General features: G+C 41.4%; 1 protein-coding gene across 2 annotated transcripts in view; it reads left to right on the top strand.

Annotated features, from left to right (window-relative positions):
* cnksr2a (connector enhancer of kinase suppressor of Ras 2a) overlaps nucleotides 1-19,087 on the top strand; it is a 61,378-nt gene that overhangs the window by 25,385 nt on the left and 16,906 nt on the right. For both annotated transcript variants that reach the window (XM_085762651.1, XM_085762650.1), the window contains exons 4-13: nucleotides 2,661-2,748; nucleotides 3,240-3,281; nucleotides 7,898-8,017; nucleotides 8,350-8,409; nucleotides 8,750-8,818; nucleotides 10,296-10,442; nucleotides 12,893-13,005; nucleotides 13,143-13,297; nucleotides 13,792-13,881; nucleotides 15,354-15,571. In XM_085762651.1, coding sequence (XP_085618777.1) covers nucleotides 2,661-2,748; nucleotides 3,240-3,281; nucleotides 7,898-8,017; nucleotides 8,350-8,409; nucleotides 8,750-8,818; nucleotides 10,296-10,442; nucleotides 12,893-13,005; nucleotides 13,143-13,297; nucleotides 13,792-13,881; nucleotides 15,354-15,571 — 1,102 coding nt within the window. The remainder of the gene's footprint in view (nucleotides 1-2,660; nucleotides 2,749-3,239; nucleotides 3,282-7,897; nucleotides 8,018-8,349; nucleotides 8,410-8,749; nucleotides 8,819-10,295; nucleotides 10,443-12,892; nucleotides 13,006-13,142; nucleotides 13,298-13,791; nucleotides 13,882-15,353; nucleotides 15,572-19,087) is intronic.

Below are 19,087 nucleotides of genomic sequence, written 5' to 3'. Positions count from 1 at the left end.
GTATGGTGTCAGTAAATTGACTCATGGCTACAAACGAAGCCCTGTGTTTTAGATTATGTATGTACACCTGTGTGTGTTCACATTGAGGCATGTTGGCACCAATAAAAAGTGGAATAAGCAGTTCCATCAATGGATGTGCCGACAACTATCACACGCATTACTCTGATGCTGAAGGAAACTTGATAATGTGTTTATTCTCAGACAAGTTCTGAACTATTAAGGAGCGTCTTTTGTCTCTGATGTCTAAGCGGATTTATGGATATCTATTCACAATGGACATGGGAGATAATGGCATCCTCGGAAAGTGTGAGTCACACCCGATCCAAAAATACGAGAATATCACGTCTGTGAGTTCAGATTTGACTAAAATTATGACTCAAAATCTGACGCAAACTGGGGCGACCGGGCCATTAGGGTTTTTAGAAACTTGATTTACCTTCATTCGTTTCATTTCACCTCCTGCACTTGGACTCAGGCGTTTCTCTCGCTGGCCACAATGTCACAGCCTCTGAGCTGCCTCTTCTTGAGTGTTTTCTGAGTGTTTTGTTTGAGGGTTGGAGCCTGATGGTGAACAAAACAGTCTGTGTAGCCTTAGGTCTTGCGTATATATAGCACTCAGCCTCAATACTGATGACCCAAATCACACACACACCATAGATAAATCATACACTAGAGGCTGTGGCCGAATTTTAATCTGGGTCTTTAGAACAATGAAGCAAAGTGATGGTTTGTGTCTTTTGCGTGTGTTTCAGTTTCATTTCACCACCGTGTTGTGTTTGCTACCATGATGTGCATGTCGATAATCTTAAGTCTGCATTGTGTTATGACAATGACTTTCTCTGTATGGCTCTATAGCTGAGGAGCATTGTGTGTCTGCATGTGGTGTGCATGCTGTCATTAGGACCCCATTATCTGCAGTGTGCATTCTTATCATTAATACCTCGGTCACACCTGAGTAGTCGAGGTTACAATGCACCAGGGGAACCATTTTCTGTTTGCACAAAAAAAAGAAGTGGCTTTAAACACTCTCCTCTTGCAGGAAAATAGGAACATTTTCAAAAACAAACTCCACAGCTGAACGTGCACTCTTCAGTGGAAACTCTGACTGCGTGCACAAACATGTGGGAGACATGTTGCCGGTGGCAAAGTAGCATAATAAACCCAAAAAACGGTCTAATAGCCCGGCTCACACAGTTTATTTCAGTCAATTTAAAAGCACAGTCTTTTTTTTTTAAAGAACATCCACACCTCGGCTGTGCTTTTTGTGTTTGTTTGTTTCAAAATGACAAACAAGTTGGTATGAGGTGTGTAAATCGCTGCACTTGGAACAGAGTGGCCCATTTACCTGGTTCACTGATACAGCTTCAGTCGTCATCCTCAGCAGCTGCATCCGCTTCTCTCTGAAAGGTGTGAGGAGGAGGTTTTCTCTAATGTTTGAATATCTAAGCTGCTGATTAATAGCCTACTAGTATCACTTCCATAAACTTTTATATATATATATAATAGTTAATTCCTCTTCTGGAGAATTTGGGGACTTTGTCTTTTTGGTCACACCACAGCTATGACTACTGATCAGTAAACACCAGGGAGGATAAAGATAGACTATGCAATTAATATTAATTGACATGTTTTAAGCCAGAGACATTAGACACTCCACCCCCAGGCTAGCTCAGAACATTGTTACCATGGCAACAATCAATGACACTTCAGAGAAGCCAGTTGCACCTCAACAACTGGAAAAAAAAATGTAGCTCACAAGTTGTAGTTTGTTGCCTGAAAGCAAAAGAGGGGAACATTTCGAGACAACAGTGATTTCATTTATTTATTCATTTTATAAATCAGATTCTTTTGTTATTGTTGCTGAATTTTCCAAATTAAATGATGTGCTTTTACTCCTCCTGAAGCCAAACAGAACTGCTGGGGTGAGTGGAGCCGAGTGGATGGATGTGGTTCCTCAGTCGACCATTTCTTGTAAAGTCTTTAATTTACTGCCAATTACTTGTTCCCCAATCAAGATAGTCAAGACAAACTTTGTGCAAAGGATGAATTTAGACGTCCATCTAAAGTCTGATTATTTGGTTACTGTATATCTAAGCCACAGTCAAAGTCTGTCTTTGAGAAGCCGGGCCCTGGTCTCTCAAATGTTATATTTGTGGTTTGAATTTGGCTTTTCATTCAATCTTGTGTGACTGTATAATCAAAATATGTAATGAATAATTCTGATTAAATGTTGTACTTAGTTGACCAGCAAACAGAGCCCAGAATATTCAGTGAAGCAAAGCAGCAAGATGTTACTGTGCATTTTAGAAGCTGAACTCTGCAGATATTTGGCATTTTATATCTGACAGAAAAGAATTAAATTAAATGAAATATTTGCAGATTAACTGAGTAATTCTTGCAGTTCTCTATCCCACGCATGCAACACGTCTGATTTATAATGCATGTGCAGCTTGAGTCGTGAACAACATCCCTTAAATCCACTTACTCACTGACTAGACTGCTGTGCCTGTGTGTATGTGTGTTTGCACAGAATACGTGTTGCGTGTCAACTTCCCCCTCTCTCTCTGTCTCTAACAATGCTGTTGTCCGTCTCCACTGTACATTATCCGGTGCAGCAGAAACAATATAAGACATGCTGGTGTGCTATCTGTTCCTCCCAGGTCTCCCTTTGCTGCAGTGGCAGACTACTCAGTAACCCGAAATAATGTCATTCAGCTCTGCCTGGAGCTCACCACCATTGTACAGCAGGTGTGTGGAATTGTTTGTGTCTGGCTGACTGTCTATGTGTGTGTGTGTGTGTGTGTGTGTGTGTGTTTTGAAGGCTGATAGCTCTTATTCTCCACCACTTGAAGTGTGAGGGAGAGGAGGATAGCTGCCTTGGGTTGTCACATACCCTTATGAACAGTGTGTGTGTGTGTGGGAGTGATGCAGCAGCCTCAGACTCCTGCTCGCTGCATCCACTGCACGAGACGTTGCTATTTACATCCTTTGCAGTCTGTCTTTTTTTCTGTGTGACTGATGTGCTGCTGTATAAATAAAGGATAGATGTGTCTCTTTGTGTGGGAGTGTGTTTATCTGCGAGTGGTATAGTGTGTGCAGGTGTAGGGTTCAGTAATGTGAGGCCCCAGACAGTATACTATACAGAAAGTAGCAGAGTGAGCGCTATGAGATGGTGTGTGTGAGTATTTGCAAGACAGGATGTTCTGCTCGCGCTACATTAAATTCTGCTTGTCCCTCAGGACTGTACGGTGTTTGAGACGGAGAACAAAATCCTTCATGTGGTGAGTCCAGCTTTTCTCAGCCAGCTGTCGCTTATTTGCTCTGTGATGATGGATAGCATCCCTTTTTTTCTCTTCTTGTTTTAATTACTTCATTACCATTATTGCATTTTCTTTTCACACATTTTGATACAATACTGAACAGAGCCTCCAGCCTTGGTCCCCGGTGCTTCAGTAGAAATGATTGAAACCTTAAGCAGCTAAATTTAAAAAAAAAAGAAAAAATTCTGCAGCTGGAGGACAGTTAGCGTAGCATAGCATAATATAAAGCCTGGAAGCAAGAGGAAACAACTACAGTAGGTTCTTTTACAAAATTTGTAAATAGAACAACAATTCTGATTCACATGGATAAACAGTATATGACTCATTTACTTAAAAAGCTTAAAGTTACTTACAAAATGTCCCAAAAGACTTATGCTAATTGCTTGACAACAGGACAGAACAAGGATCCATTAACAGAGCAGAGGCTGAAACACAATTGGAAGTAACACAAAAGTTATTATGGAATATTTAAGTGCCATGCATGATATAACTTACAAGTAGATCCACCATTACTGCATAGCTACTCTTTACCCATTAATATGAAATATGAAAGATGGCCAGTTCTGTGTAAAGAGAGGGGAAAAAAAAACTTTTGATGAGAAGTTGACCTCAGTAAATTTTTAATGTAGGACTTTCAAGAAGTAACTCTGCCTTATTCTGATTAACTTTAACTTGAAATGAGTGGACTTCAGAGGCGGTGGTTGTCATATTTTCGACAGAGCTGGGCTGGTTTCCCATCATTTTCATTCTTCATACCAAGCCAGGCTAATCACCTCGAGACTCGGGCTGCATATTGCAGAAAAAACTTTTGATTAGTCTAACTCGTCAGTGTTAAGTCAATTTAAATACCCCAAATCAGCTGCTTCTGCTCTGTTCTGTTAACGTGTTCCAAACAAATAGGATATAGCACCCTTAAAATTAGCTGACTCAATTTTATTAGTACTGATTGCATTGTGTTTTATTTAGATTTAAAGTGATATTTCAACATTTTGGCAAATTGGCCCATTGTCATAATCCCTATAGTTTCAGGAGTAGGTTTGTTACCTTTAATTGTCGGTGCAAGCTATTTTTAGAACGGTGGAGCAGAGCCGCGAGCTGCTCAGAGCTACGCTATACGGAGGCTCATGGAATTTCTTGGTTTCCCTCATCAAACTCATCAAATACACAATCCAGTTTTTTAGCAAGCAGTCTGCATCTACCCCGAAAACAACTCGTCACGTTCCGTTGTCATCTCATAGCGTGGTGAATGTGAAGGTCACAACTTGTCCACCACAGTGTTTTGTTGTTGGATTGTGTATTTGATTGAGTTTGATGAGGGAAACCAAGAAATCCCATTAGCCTCCGTAGCGAAGCTCTGAGCAGCTTCATTGCACCATTCTAAACATAGCTTGCACCGACAATTAAAGGTAATGAACCTACTCTTAAAACTATAGGGATTATGGCAATGGGCCAATTTGCCAATATGTTGAACTATTCCTTTAACTTCTATAACTATCAGTGATTTGAATACACTGTAGTACATAGATGTGCTTTCAATTAGTCAAAACCATGTTTTTAAGTGACAGAAAAAGAATGGCACCCATTTAGTATAGTAATAGTATCATAGTGTCCTTCACAAAATGATGGACGTGAATGGAATCAAATCACTTTAAAATTAGCATCATCTCCTTCCAGGAATAACAGAGTTGTTGTGGGTTAGTGGTTTCTGCAGTGGGCGGTGGCTTAAGTGTAATGGAGCTTTTTACAGCCGGCAGTTTGACTTGTCAAACACAGGTGTGTCCAATAACCTCACTAATTGCCGCATTGCCTGGCAGTAATTGGTGGAAAGGAGCCGTGGTTCCTGTTATTAGTTCCACCTGTGCTCCTCCTGTCAAGACAAGCCAACAAATGCGCTGTGAAAAGGACTCATGATAAGGACATGAAGGCTGCGCTAACAAGGCTGTCAAGGCTCATCCTAGTTAAAGATTTATTCCCCGAGAATGACATTTAAATTACAAGACGGATACGTTTTATTCTCTGAAAAAGGATGTAAAAATCCAAAATGATGAACACCACACTCCTGACTGAGTTCATGCTCAAAATAGCAGGAAAGTTTCTGGGAGAAGTTTTGGAAGACGCCACTGCTGTAGATTAAGAGGTAGTCAGCACTTTGAATTCTGACTTCTCTCTACCTTTGGCAGCGTGTGTGTGTGTGTGTGTGTGTGTGTGGAGGCCTTTGACGTTTTTTGCTGAAATAAATATTGCACTTAAATGTATTTAGGTAGAATTTTTCACAGTCGTGGGCACCGCAAATTGAATTCACCCCCGTGATGTTGGTGTGGGGGCAGGAACACTGACAATTACAAGGAAAACTTTCTGCAGGATTAAATACTGCTGGAGATAAGTGAGAAAATGCTTTTTTTTTGTAATTTGGGTGAAGTGACCCTTTCAAATTCTACAGCAAATCAGCCTTGAAGCACAGCTCTGCTGATAGCGACAGCCATTGTGTTTGGATTTGCAGAAGAATCTGCTGCATAAAACATTCGAATATGCTTACAGTGGCACGAAAAAAGTAAGTGAGGCCTTAAGGTGACCTGGGTTCTTGCACTGACTTGTCATAAAATGTGACCTGATCTTCACATAACTGAAAAAATCCAGACAAATGCATTGTCCCTGAACTAATATGACACAATTATAATCTTTTGTGTCTCTATTGAAAACAGACGTAGACAGCTAAGACCCAGCTCATGACGCTCCCTGCACCCTGCTTCACCTTTGTGGATGATAATCTTAGGCTTTTAGTAAGCTGTGCCCTTTCTACACCATAAATAGTGCTGCATGTTTCTCCCGAGCAATTCAACTTAAGTTTCATAACTCCCATAAAACATTTTCCCCAGCAGCATTGTAGAGTGTAAATGTGCTCTTTATAAACGTCAGTGGCACAACAATGTTATTTTAGAGAGCAGCAGCTTCCATGCACTGTGGTTTGTGTGTGTGTACTGTATGTGTGTGTGTGTGTAGCCACTCATGAACAGAGATGTTCAGCAGCTCCAATGATTTGTGTAGGCCCCCAGCTGTTACACTGAGGTTCTTTGTTAAAATCTACTTTGTGCCTTTTGGAGCCATCTTAGCTGGACGCCCACTTCTAGGGAAAGTGGCCACAGAACTGAATCATTTCCATTTATAGACGGTTTGTCAGAATGTTGACTGATAGAGAGCTAAACTCTTTGAGATGGCTGCTATCAATATTTTTTGTTGTGCACTGCAAACTCCAGATATTGTTTCATACGCTTTTGTTGAACAAGACAGAACAATACAATTATTTGTGCATTCATTAAAATTCAATATGTAAACCTGGATGAAGGTCTGACTATGTTTAAAGGGATAGTTCAACATTTTGGCAATTTCACCTATTGCCATAATCCCTATAGTCATAGGGGTAGGTTAATTACCTTAAAGGGATATTCCGGCGTAAATTTAATCCATGATCTAACACACCATGACATCGAGCAAGACCCCTCCCTCGAGAGATCATGTTTGCCAAATGCAAACTCCTCTAGTTGTAGCAGCTTCAGCAAAGACCGCACGATAGCAAAACACTGCGGTCTATTTCTCCACGAGCAAACTGCGATCAAAAAAGCCACTCATAGCCACAAATAATGCTCAGAACAGCACCAAACTTCGTCAACAGTGCAGATAGCGTCCCAGCACATAATACGAGGCATCAACACCTGCTAGTTTTGCCTGGTTTCTATTGGAAAGACATGAAAACACAACTCACCCACTCTCCTCCATCCATTTGAGACACGAGCTGCTCAGGGAACACAATATGGTGAACGGTACAGGTCCCCTGTCCCTCAAAACTCATCAAATACACAATCCAACAACTCCAAAATGCTCTCGTGGAGAAGTTGTGACCTGCACATTCACCACGCTATGAAATAATCATGTATAATTATGTAACACTTTGAACTACTTTTTTGAGTAAACGTGCGCTTTTGAAATCCGAGCAGCCATGTCTCGAATGTAGTTCCAGCTATGCATTTGCCTCGAAAACAACTCTGTCTCGTAATGTTAGATCATTATTTCATAGTGTGGTGAATGTGCAGGTCACAACTTGTCCACAAGAGTGTTTTGGAGTTGTTGGATTGTGTATCTGATGAGTTTTGAGGGACAGGGGACCTGTACCATTCACCTCCATTGTGTTTGCTGAGCAGCTCATGTCTCTGCCCCGCTGATCTCAAAACAACATGCACCGATGATTAAAGGTAATGAACCTACTCATATGACTATACGGATTATGGCAATAGGCAAATTTGCCAAAATGTTGAACTGCCCCTTTAATCTTATCTCTTCCTGCCACTGTGTTTTCCTCAGTGAAACCAAATCCTACATAGAAAAACAAAACGAGTAGCAACCTTTTGTGGCAGTAAGCAAAGAGTTTTATTAAATGTACAGTCAAATACGAGATGCAGGTTGTTATTTGTTTTCTGGTTTTCATCTCTGTTTGCTTAATAAGCACCAGTGCTGACCCTGTTTTGCTGCAGCCTCTGCGCCGTGCTGCCTGTCCTCTCTCATTTTCCTCTTCCTCTCCACAGTGTAAGACTCTGTCGGAGGTGTGTGAGCACATTGTGTGTGTGTCATCGGACCCACTGGTTTCTCAGTCGGCCCACCTCGAGCTGGTTCACCTCACCAACATCAAACCCTCTGAAGGCCTGGTAATGACCGACTGTCTCCGCACTGCTTATTTCAGGTTTAGTTTGTCGCTCAGTGTGCAACATTAACAACAACTAAAGCCTTTTCCGATTGAGTTGACATCCACTGAACGAAGCCCAGGAGACCGTGGCAGCCTTGTTGTAATGCTGTGTGTTTATTTGAGATCTACATAAAAAGGAAATCAATCCATATCTTAATGAATGACAATATGTCTCTGTGTCCCATAGCATCAGTATAATGACACTTTACTTATCTTTCTCATTCACACAAAGCTGCATAAAATCAGTTCACTTGATTTAAACAAAACTCTCCTTATGTTCTTCTCGTCCATCAGGGAATGTACATCAAGTCGACCTACGACGGCCTCCACGTGATCACAGGAACTACTGAAGGCGTGAGAGGCTACAATCCCTTTTTTTCACACATTCACTCTCTAACTTCCAGCAAAGTACTTAATCTCTACAATATCTGTGACATAAATAAACCGTAGTGGATTTCCCACCATGCCCGGGGACCATAGAGCACAGAAAAACCAATTCCTACGCGGAATATCTGCAAAACTGACATGCAGATCTATAACAGCGTATCAGGTTCCATAGAGATGACTCTTGTGTTATATTATAGCTTATTTAAGTACACTTTGTTGTGAAACTTCCCCACTCTGGAATGCAGGGATCGATAAGCTCCGATCAATTCACACCCGTCTTTTTTCTCTCACTGTTCTGCCTCTGTAGTCTCCAGCTGACCGCTGTAAGAAGATCCATGCAGGAGATGAAGTCATCCAAGTCAATCACCAGACTGTGGTTTGTTTCTTATTGTGTATACGTGTGTGTGTGTGTGTGAGTGTGTGTTTTCTTATACAGTAGTTCCTAAATATATCTTTTTGAGTTGGCTGCGTTTTTCTGCTGAGCAAGTAGTTTTAGTTTTTATACTTGAACTGCATTTTTCTGCTAATACTTACTTTACTTGAGTTGGATTTTGACTGCAGGGCTTTTACTTGCAATGGCATATTTTACATTGTTGTCTTGGTATGTTAAGTACCATATCTGAATACTTTTGACATTATTGTGCAGGTGTTTATACAGTACATGAATGTTCTCAATCTCATTGTGAATGTAGTTATGATGGATACTTTGATTTTTCAAAATTAAAGATACATATGTGATTGATCATGTAAATAAGATAAATGCATGTTAAAGGGTATTTTAATTTTAATTTTTAGGCTGCTCACCACACATAATTTGGCCTATTGATGTAAAATCACCACTTTCTATATTTCCCAAATGATGCCATTTGAAAATATATGGCTCATATTGTGGGAGTAAGCTAAACTTTTAAGCTGCTATGATCAATATTTTATTAACAATGAATGATAGCAAGATGGAAATATGAAAGACGTCACTGGAAGAGATAGTTATCAATGACTCAGCTCTACAGAGAGTTTAATAAGCTAATTACTTTGATTTTTCCAGAACTTTTTTGATTGATGCTCAAAAATCTGTTTATTATGGAGCTTCAGTATCATCAGAAAAGATTCATATGAGCAGGAACTTTTAAGTAGGATTTTATCAGTAAGATAAATATTATAAGTAAGTTGTCAGAAGTAATTAATGCATCAGGATAAAACCTATAGGGGATTGTTTAATGATCGGCCCACCCGTCTGTTTACTGTATTGCAGATTGTGCCCTTAGTTTACAAGGTGCAGATGCACACGGGCTGCATTTGAATTAGTGTAATCTGATCCTCCAACCTTTCCATGCACCTCCTCGTGCATTACGATCAGATCTCAGGTCAGTCGGGTAAATGCAGTTAAGAGAATTTGCTCACCTTAATGAGAAAGTTATCTCCCTGCAAAGGTCAGAGGGCTGTAAAGTCACAGAGATGCAGCCAAGAAACCCACAGCAGCCATTTTTGTATTCTTTGTTTACAGTACTGTAGGTTTTTCTCCCTACAAACAAGGGGCGTTGGCATGGTTTTGCGCAAACAGTTGCTAAAAATGATCGAACGTACATGATAAGAAGCATTTGTTTTCAAATTGAGGGCAGGTTACATCACATGGAAGCTCTATAGATAGACTTACCACCTCCACACCCACTTGCCTTGCACAGAAGGCTCAACAAGCCAGATCCAATCACGACATGGCCAGAATTCAAACTTCATGCACAACAACAAACGCTGGTTATAAGTCGACTTGTAATTGCTTTTGTTTATCATCCAGATGAGGATGTTTTGTTTTGTTTTGCAGCAGGCTATAATCCTCTGTCCTCTCCCATCCACAGGTGGGCTGGCAGTTACGTAACCTGGTCGGCTCGCTGAGAGCCGATAAAGGCGTCGTGTCCCTGACCCTGAAGAAGCGTCCGCAGAGCACGCTCAGCTCCGCCCCCGCGCTGCTGAAGAACATGCGCTGGAAACCCCTGGCTCTGCAGGTGGGGACCGGCTCGTACCTTTTATAGACTTTATTAAAGCACCGCACTGGCCCACATAATTCCCCACGGCATTCGCGCTCTTCCCCGTACGACTTGCAGCCAAAGTGTGTAATTAGGTCAGGGTACTGTGGCTCAGCATGGTGTTGTTTGCCAGCTGAAACACACTGGAAACGAGTAGGACGCGGAAAATTGATGGCACCCTCCGCCCACGCTCCCCACGCTCCCGCAAATTATGAAATGTATCTCTCTCATTAACGCTGATTATCTTGCACAATCAGGAGGGAAAACAGTTGCGTGCCCCGAACCCCCCCCCCCCCCACACACACACACACACACTGTCTTGTGTGACCACATTAAGCACAAACTCATCAAGGATAATTCATGTTTATTATAATTTGGGGTTTTTATTCTAGTTTTGGCTGTTCCCTCTGTTGGTTATTGTGGTATAACACTGTACATTTCTCAGATCCTGAAACTGCTACAGCAACAAACACAAGACGTCAGACAATCAGACAAGTTGTAAACAGTTAATCCAGATTATGTAAACCACCACAATGTTTGAATTGAAGATTGAACGTGTGCTCACCTTTGTCACAGTCCTGTGTCTTGTGTTGGTGTCACTTTCTTTGTGGTCGAGTTATTTCCTGTTTTACTTTGAAGTTCCTGTCTTGTCTTCCTGTGTTTTCTGTCCATGTACCTGTTTCAGTGAGTTCTTGGTTTTCGGTTTTTGTTTTTGAGCTTTTTGATCTTCAGTTGGTAGGATTTAGGCCTTTTGACCTTTTAGTTGATACTTTGTTTCGGTTGTACTTTGTACCTCTTTTACTTTTTACCTTTTCTTAATAAATACATTTGGTTTGTTCTGCGTTTGAGTCTGCAGTTGGATCCAATCTCCACAACTTTGTAACAGATATGTGCAATAATCCCAAAAGGAAAGAAGAGGCCAAAAGAAAGATGAGAGTTCTGCTTTGTTGCTGTGTAATTATGGTTCACAAGAGAGAAAGCTTCAAGGATGACAACTGGCTAGATGGTTTGGCAAAGGTTCATTTGGAGAAGTGTCCTGCCTCTGATAAAGAGCAGCCATTTGCTCAAGCCTTTTTTATTGACTGCAGTGGATGGGACAATCCCAGACGGGGCTAGCTCATGGGACACAGGCCAGACAGTGACTTAGGTGGTTAGGAGAATGTTCTTGGAGTTATAATTCATACATTTTAGTGTCTTTTACAGTTAGGCTGCTTGGGTTTTTAAGAGTCAGTGACGTGATTGACTCTTCCAAAAAATGGTTTTGTTCCATTATGTTTGGCAGTAAATTCTGATCTTACTTTATTGTTGTTGGGCACCAATCTGGTTCTTTCATCTCGCTCGTCATAGTGACTGGGATGATGTCTCAGAGCTTCACTGATTCAGTTTTGTCGTTTGGACCAATATAAGTTCCTAACTTAGTTGTACACAAGTTCATAATGTGTAGCCTGACTCCATTTAACGCAATTAATTCAGGGTTATTTGTAAATCAGTATTCAAAGACATGACCCTTTAACAGCAGGCCCCTAAGGCATGAAGGGAGCTGTGAGGGTAGATTCTACAGGTCAGGGTAAAAGGTGTATAGAGGCATTAGTCTGTAAATGTGATGAATGTTCACAGCAACAGTTTGGTTTTTTGTTTCCATCTTAAAAAAACCCGCCTGACTCCTCTGTTCCCAGAGCTCAGCTAATTTATCTTGACAGTGTTATTATTACAGGTATAGTGTTTACAGTCAGTTATTAATGTGTACAGTTATTAATTTGCACTAGTGATGTTGTTGTTGTTACGATCTGTCCCATAATATTACAGGTTTTGTTCTGGATTATAATTTATACTGGTTAAAGACTAACAAACAAACAAAAAAACCCAATAGTAATAGCAGTTTGTCCAACAAGGAGCAGCCAGCATCAGTCTATTCAGTAGCTAAATTACTGGTTATGCTTATAAATGAAGTGGCCAGGATTTCATTAAGGTGACAGACAAATTCAAATGTGAGTGGTTTTGGAGAGGAGTTTGTAATTAGTGATTTATTTTCTTTCTTCATGTTGAGTTGTAGAGTAAGTCTGTCAAGCATTTGTAATGACAATATAATGGATAACAGATATAATAGAATAACTGGTAAAGGTGGGCTATATGAACAGATAAAGATTGATAATGGCTGAACACAGTTGTAATGATGGAAAATGGAAAAGTTGATAAAAAAATACACACATTATGTACATTTAATAAAACTGCTACTTATACTGTTCATAATAAAACCAATAGGGACTTAAGTGTTGCCCATACAACCATGTTACTCAGTAACTGCAAGCCATAATGACAAGAATACGACTAATGTAAGACATTCGAGATACTTGAGATATATATATAAAAAAAAAAGTGAATAAAAATGCAATTAGTTTGTTCTACTCTCATGAATCCACTCTCTGCAGCCAACCAGAAGCCCAGGCAGCAGTTCGGCCACACCCTCAGGCACACCCACCAAGAATTCAGCCCTCCAGGACCTCTACATCCCCCCTCCGCCTGCAGAGCCATACACACCCAGGTACGTTCTCTCCGTGTGTCACTGCAAGAAAAAACAACTTCAGCTCATAACAAGTGGAAGCGGTGACAGCAAAGATAAGCTCTGACGTTGATGCACATTTTGTTTTCCCGGTAAACCTGCCTCTGCTGTTGCCATAGAGATGAGACGGGAGCCTTGTCTGGAGATGAGGCATCTCGTAACCACGGTGGCGTCAGCGTTGCCAAGCGCTCTGAGTCACCAAACTCCTTCCTGGATCAAGAGTCTCGTCGGCATGAGGAGGAGGAGCCTGTGTACTGCACCACGCCTACATATGGTACTGTCTCCGGTGATGATGGAGAATGTGGGGAGGAAAGTGGAGGGGCACCGAGTTCAATCTCATCTGCTGCATTCAGCTACTTCGTTATAGAAATAATGAGGGGAGGAATCAACCTGCCAGCTAAGTTGCTGAAGAAAAAGTTTTAAAGAGTCATGGATTTCTACACATCACAAAAGTAATAAGTAAAAACTTTGCGAGAATCCCCATATCAGCATTTTAGAGATGAGACTCTGGGTAAAGTCCCAGGTCTGGTTTAACCTTTCAAAATAAAAGGTGGTATCAAGATGCAGAATGAGATACATTAAAATTAAATGCTAAGCTGCACGAGGAACCAAGAGGCATTTACTGCACAATGGGATAAATAAAAACTTGAATCTGTTGCATTACATTTTTGGGGCCACATTTCCTAGCTGATTCCTGTTTCTTGAATTTAAATGCATTGAATTTTAAGTTTGGTAATTGTGTGTGTGTGTGTGTGTGTGTGTTTGTAGGCAGACTGAGGCCTATCTCCATGCCTGTGGAGTGTAACTGGGTGGGCGACTATGAAGACCCAGCCAAGCTGAACAGAGAAAGCCGCAGAGGTGAGTGTCGGCGTGCGGAGTGCATATGTGTGTGTGTGTGTGCATCTCCTGAAGAGCCTGTTAGAGTCTGTTAAATGTTCCCATCTCTCTGTATTATGAATAGATCAGTGTGCGCTGAGATCAATGCGCCTCCGTCCCCTTCTCTAATTCTCCCTGTGATTAGCATCACAGAGAAATGAAATAACAGGGGATGAGAAGGGAAGGTAGGGAGGGAGAAAAAAAGGTAGACCGTTGGTACAAAGGGAGAGAAAATGAAAGGGAGGAGGAATAAAAACGATAGAAAGAAAGGAGGAGAGGAAGAGAGGCGAAATTGGAAGAGGAGGCAGAAAAGGAGGGATGAGAGGAGGCTGAAAGAGAAAGAAAGAACTATTCCCCCTGACCTCCACCTGAATCACTCACACAGTTGCCATGGAGACGCTGACAGCAGCTCTTCTCGGTGTCTCACTTTCCTCTGGCCGCTGCCTAGCAACCAGGGAAGGACAGGCGGGTGGGAACAGAAGAGAGGGGTAGAGAAACCAGGGTTTCCTCCCCAGTGGGAAGAAGTTGGTGGAAAGAGATGGAGGGGACTTAAACAGAGTGTGTTCGTGAACAAATTCAATAAACACACAGTCACACAGATCTGCTCATGGGAGCACATGTTTGCTCTCTCATGCGTGCATTCACCAAAAACTGCATCACTCTCTGACACTATAACACAGAGGAGAATGGAGAGAGCCATAGTCCTGGTATAAGCTACCTCTGTCTCTTATTGTGATCACATTTGGTACAAAAGTAGATTTTGAGACTCAACAGGAAAATTAACAAAAAGAGTGATTGTTTGAAAAAGGGTTAGTTAGTATAAGCTAATAGGCTACTAAAAGAGTTATTAGTATTGGCTGAGATGGAAAAGTTGACATATTAATGCAACACACAAATATAAATACAACACACAGAATCTAGCAAATAAACCATCAAACTGATTTGAACACATTTCCATCATGTTTTATACAACAAAACGGTGTCAATCAATAAATTAATAATAATAATAATAATAAAAAAGGAACTCTAAAAAACAGTAGCCTAGTGCATTTCCAGTTTATTTGGTTGAGATATTTCCATTGTCTTCTGATGTTTTTTGAACAACTCATTAGCTCAATTATGATTCTGTGATTAAAGGTCAAGATCTTTATCTCAGATGTCTATTATCTCGAGCAGCAGTTGTCTCATTTCGATGATGTTTTGAGTGATGTGACATTTTGACTGTGCAATATATAGTCTCTAATTAACCCGCTCTTCACAGGCGGCACTGATGAAGAAACTAAGACTGAACATTAAAAAAGATCAATAGATCGATATATGATAACATTATACAGGAGACAGAGTCAGTAGCCAGTCTGATTATCTAATTAGTCTTTGTTAAGAATTTCATCTATAGTCATTTGATGTGTTTTGCATCTCATTAGTGTGCGCTGATTGGATTGTGTGTTTTACAGAGGCGTCCCTAATGCGTTATGTGGGGCTGCCCGGCGGGGACGACAGGACCACTTCTGAGGACTACTCCTCCCACACGGCGCGTCCTGGGAAACGGTCCAACGACACGGCCAAACGCGCCAAGAGGCGGAGCCACCACAGCCAAAGCCCCTCCCACTACGTCCTGCAGCAGGCAAACCAGAGGGATTCTCCACCCAGAGACCCAGCCTCCATTTACCATGTAAGTCAGTCTTTTTGTCTTACTGTACCTTCACACCAAAAGCTTCCAAAGAGGCAAAATATTTTTAGCCGGTGTGGCCGCTCTTCACGTGACTGACGTCAGAAGTTCGATCGCGCTGGTCATTTAAAGGAGCCGAAGGACACCTGTATTCTGACTGGTTGCTGCCAAACCGCGTCAAAGCTAATTACCATAAAGTTAACCGAGACTCAGCTTCTCATCTGGTGAGGCTTTGGAAGCGAGGCCGACGGCAGTTGATGCTTTGGTCGCTCAGGTCGCCGGGCTCTCATTGAAAATGGATGACTTGGATGGAGAGAAGAGGGATGATGGGACAAAGTGCTGAGACGTTTATTGGTTATAAATGATGGTGTTTTTGAAGCTTTGGACACTTTTGGTGTGAACGCACAGTTACAAAGAAGTTGTGTCTTAAAGCTGGGACATATGCGATTTCACTTCCTTGCTGAGAGGTTGCCGAGAAGATTGATACCACTCTTGTATTTGTACACTAAATATGTAGCTGGAGCCAGGATAGTGTTGTCTTAGCTTAGCATTAAGCCTGGAAACACAAGGGAAACAGCTAGCCCAACTTGGTTTAAAGTTTGTAAAATCCACCTAACAACACCTCTAAAGCTAACTAATTAATTTGTACAAACAATTTTGTTGTGGTGCTATTTCTTTTTCAGAACAAACCCTTCCCTTTGCACATAGTTTATTGTTGTTGAAAGAGACGGGCTAGCTGCTTCTGCCTGTTTCCAGTCTTTCTGCTAAGCTAAGCTAACCAGCTGCCAGTCATAGCTTACAGTAGTGAGTTGAATTAGAGCTGCAATGATTAGTCAGTGGAACAACTGGTTGATCAACTTAACTATTTTTTCAAGCAAACTTGCAAAACATTGATTTTTTTCCAGCCTCTTCTGATATAGCTACATGACAATATACAGGATATCTTCAGGTTTTTAGGACATGACCTCTGAGAAATGGTGAACGCCGTGCTAAACTATCAAGAAAGTGTCTCGCAAATGAATCAGTAATGTAAATAGTTGTTAGTTGCAGCTCTTGTATCACACTGCAGACAACAAGCTACCACTCATTTGTTTACAGTCATGATTTTTGAATATCTTGAGCCAGCTGCTAACATGCCAAGCTGTTGCTGCTAATTAGAGATGTGGTGTTTGTATCTACTAAGTGTTAGTTTGCAGTTACAGTAGTTTTTAGTTTACCATTAGTACTGTGTTGTTTTTGTGGACATACAGTAGTCAGTGTGTGTTCTGTGTTGCATCATGGTCTCTGAGGAAGAGCATGTGGTTTCCCTCCATGTACTACATGTCATGCACATGTGTGCAAACGACAGTCAAGTTTAACTTCACTGTAGATCAAAACTCCACCAGAGAACATAGTTAGGTTAGGAAACTCTCTGGCTTTTCTTCCTCAAAGCTAAAACTTGTAAAAGCACAAGTTTTATGAGAAAATCTGCTTCCTCTCTAATTTGTTTGTTGGAGTGGATCTAAAAGTTGGGACTCAGAGATTTGAGGGGGGAAAAAAGCAAAACCTCTGCTTTTATCCCTGATGAAAAAGTGCTGTAGTGAAGTGTGATCTGAGCAAATGCTGACTTGTTATTACCCCCTGTCACTTCCATGACATCTGTCCGCCCCGCCTGTCCGTCTGAGCCGGCTGCTCTCTGGTCCAGACAGTCGCTTTGGCCGACAGTGACCTTATACATCTTGACAGCAGCTCTTTGGAAATTAAATGTGTTTGCATGCGTGTGTTTGCCTGCCCCGCGCGCGCGCGAGTGTGTGTGTGTGTGTTTACAGCGCGCGCGGACGCTGCGATGGCAGATGGCGTGTCAGTGGGTGTGGGCGGGCCCATGTCATCTGTCTTGCTGAGCGCGGGGCTGTGAGTGGCCGAGCTCCAGGCCGTGACATGTGTAATATCGTGACATCAGAGCTGGTCTGTTGCCCCATCTGACCCGTCGGGAGAGGTCACATCTGAAATCTACGCCGACTGGAGCCGAGTGCTCAGAGATCAGAGGTTTCCAGGCTCTGAAGGCAGGAGGGAGAGATGTGAAGCGAAGATACCGCAGGAGCTGAGAGGAGCATCAACACTCATACTCCTCCTCCTTATAGTCCCAACTGTTGAAAGTGAACCCACTAACATGACACACACACATTTTTAGATTTAGTACGACTCATACTTTCCCAGCATGTCCTCATCTCTGATGTCTGTGGCGAATACATGAATAATAAATGTCCATAAATCAGCCTCAAAATCACATATATATAAAAAGTTCATGCTTCAGTGTGTTATACTGGCAGCACATTTACTGTACCAGATCATTTTCTGGAATCTTCCCTCATATTTTCCTAAAGATTAGCAGGGATTCAGCTGTTGATTACTTAGGTATTTCTATATAATCAGACACTAACTATAAGAGAATGTAGACTGTGTTAGTTGCTTAAAGAGACCCAGAGGAGTTTGCTTTTGTTGTAAAAGAGTCTCATATTAATGTGGATGAGTCTACATTACCCACACTTGTTAATGGGTCCATTTTCGATAAGTATATTGTTTTGTCTTTATAGTTATTTTGATATTATTATTTCGTGGTCGACTAGCCCTGCATTTCCTAGTTTCAGTTTCCCGGACGCTGCCCAGCGGGTCATGGGAATATCGCCGCCAGATCGCTAGTTGGCATCGTTTATGGTCGGAACCACGACGGTATCTGATCATCTTCGAACCTCCGACTTTCATTCTTGATAAATTAAAACATTCTTGGCAAATGCTTTCGCTTTCGTCCGTCTTGCGCCGGTCCAAGAATTTCACAGTGCGAGCGGAGGCTCATGGGAAATGTAGTGTGAAAACACTTCGCTTTCTGAAACTCCCTGTAGTCCCTTTAAGTCATTTATTAAGAAATACATAAGAAAAGTACAAGTACAGCGTTTCCTACAGAGATCAACATCATTGATTAGAAAGAAAATGAGAAAATGTGCCACACTGAGTTAGAAATGAAGACCAGTTTATCAATTCAATTCAATTCAGTCCAATTCAATAAACTGTGGTTGTCTCCAGGGGGTAATACACACAAACACACAACTAAGAACACACAAACACACAACAATGTAAAAATAAAACTGTAAAAAAAAAAAACACACCCTCTGATATAACAATGAATGACAGTAACAATAACATGGAGGATCATTAGTGCAAATGAATAAGTGCACATATGAATAACTGACTGACATGTACAAAAACAACCCTATACTATTGTTGCATATTTATGAACATGATTATGGCATCGATAGCAACCAAGCCCAATAGCAGCACGGCCCATAAGGGAGTGTGTGTGTGTGTGTGTGAATGTTGCAACGCGCAGTGTGTTTTATATTTGTTGATCACCGTCGGCTTGAAGCAGGTAAACATGCAGGTCATTCAACATGCATCATCAACATTGATTACATGAATATTTACCACGATATCAGCAGGCTGATCTATAATGTTTGGCAGCTCAAAGTCACGTAGGATGCAAAT

The sequence above is a fragment of the Trachurus japonicus genome, chromosome 20, assembly GCF_045865225.1.
Source record: "Trachurus japonicus isolate A0001 chromosome 20, Traja_1.0".
In the NCBI taxonomy this organism is placed as follows: domain Eukaryota; kingdom Metazoa; phylum Chordata; class Actinopteri; order Carangiformes; family Carangidae; genus Trachurus; species Trachurus japonicus.
This window is presented reverse-complemented; position numbering and strand designations above follow the sequence as displayed.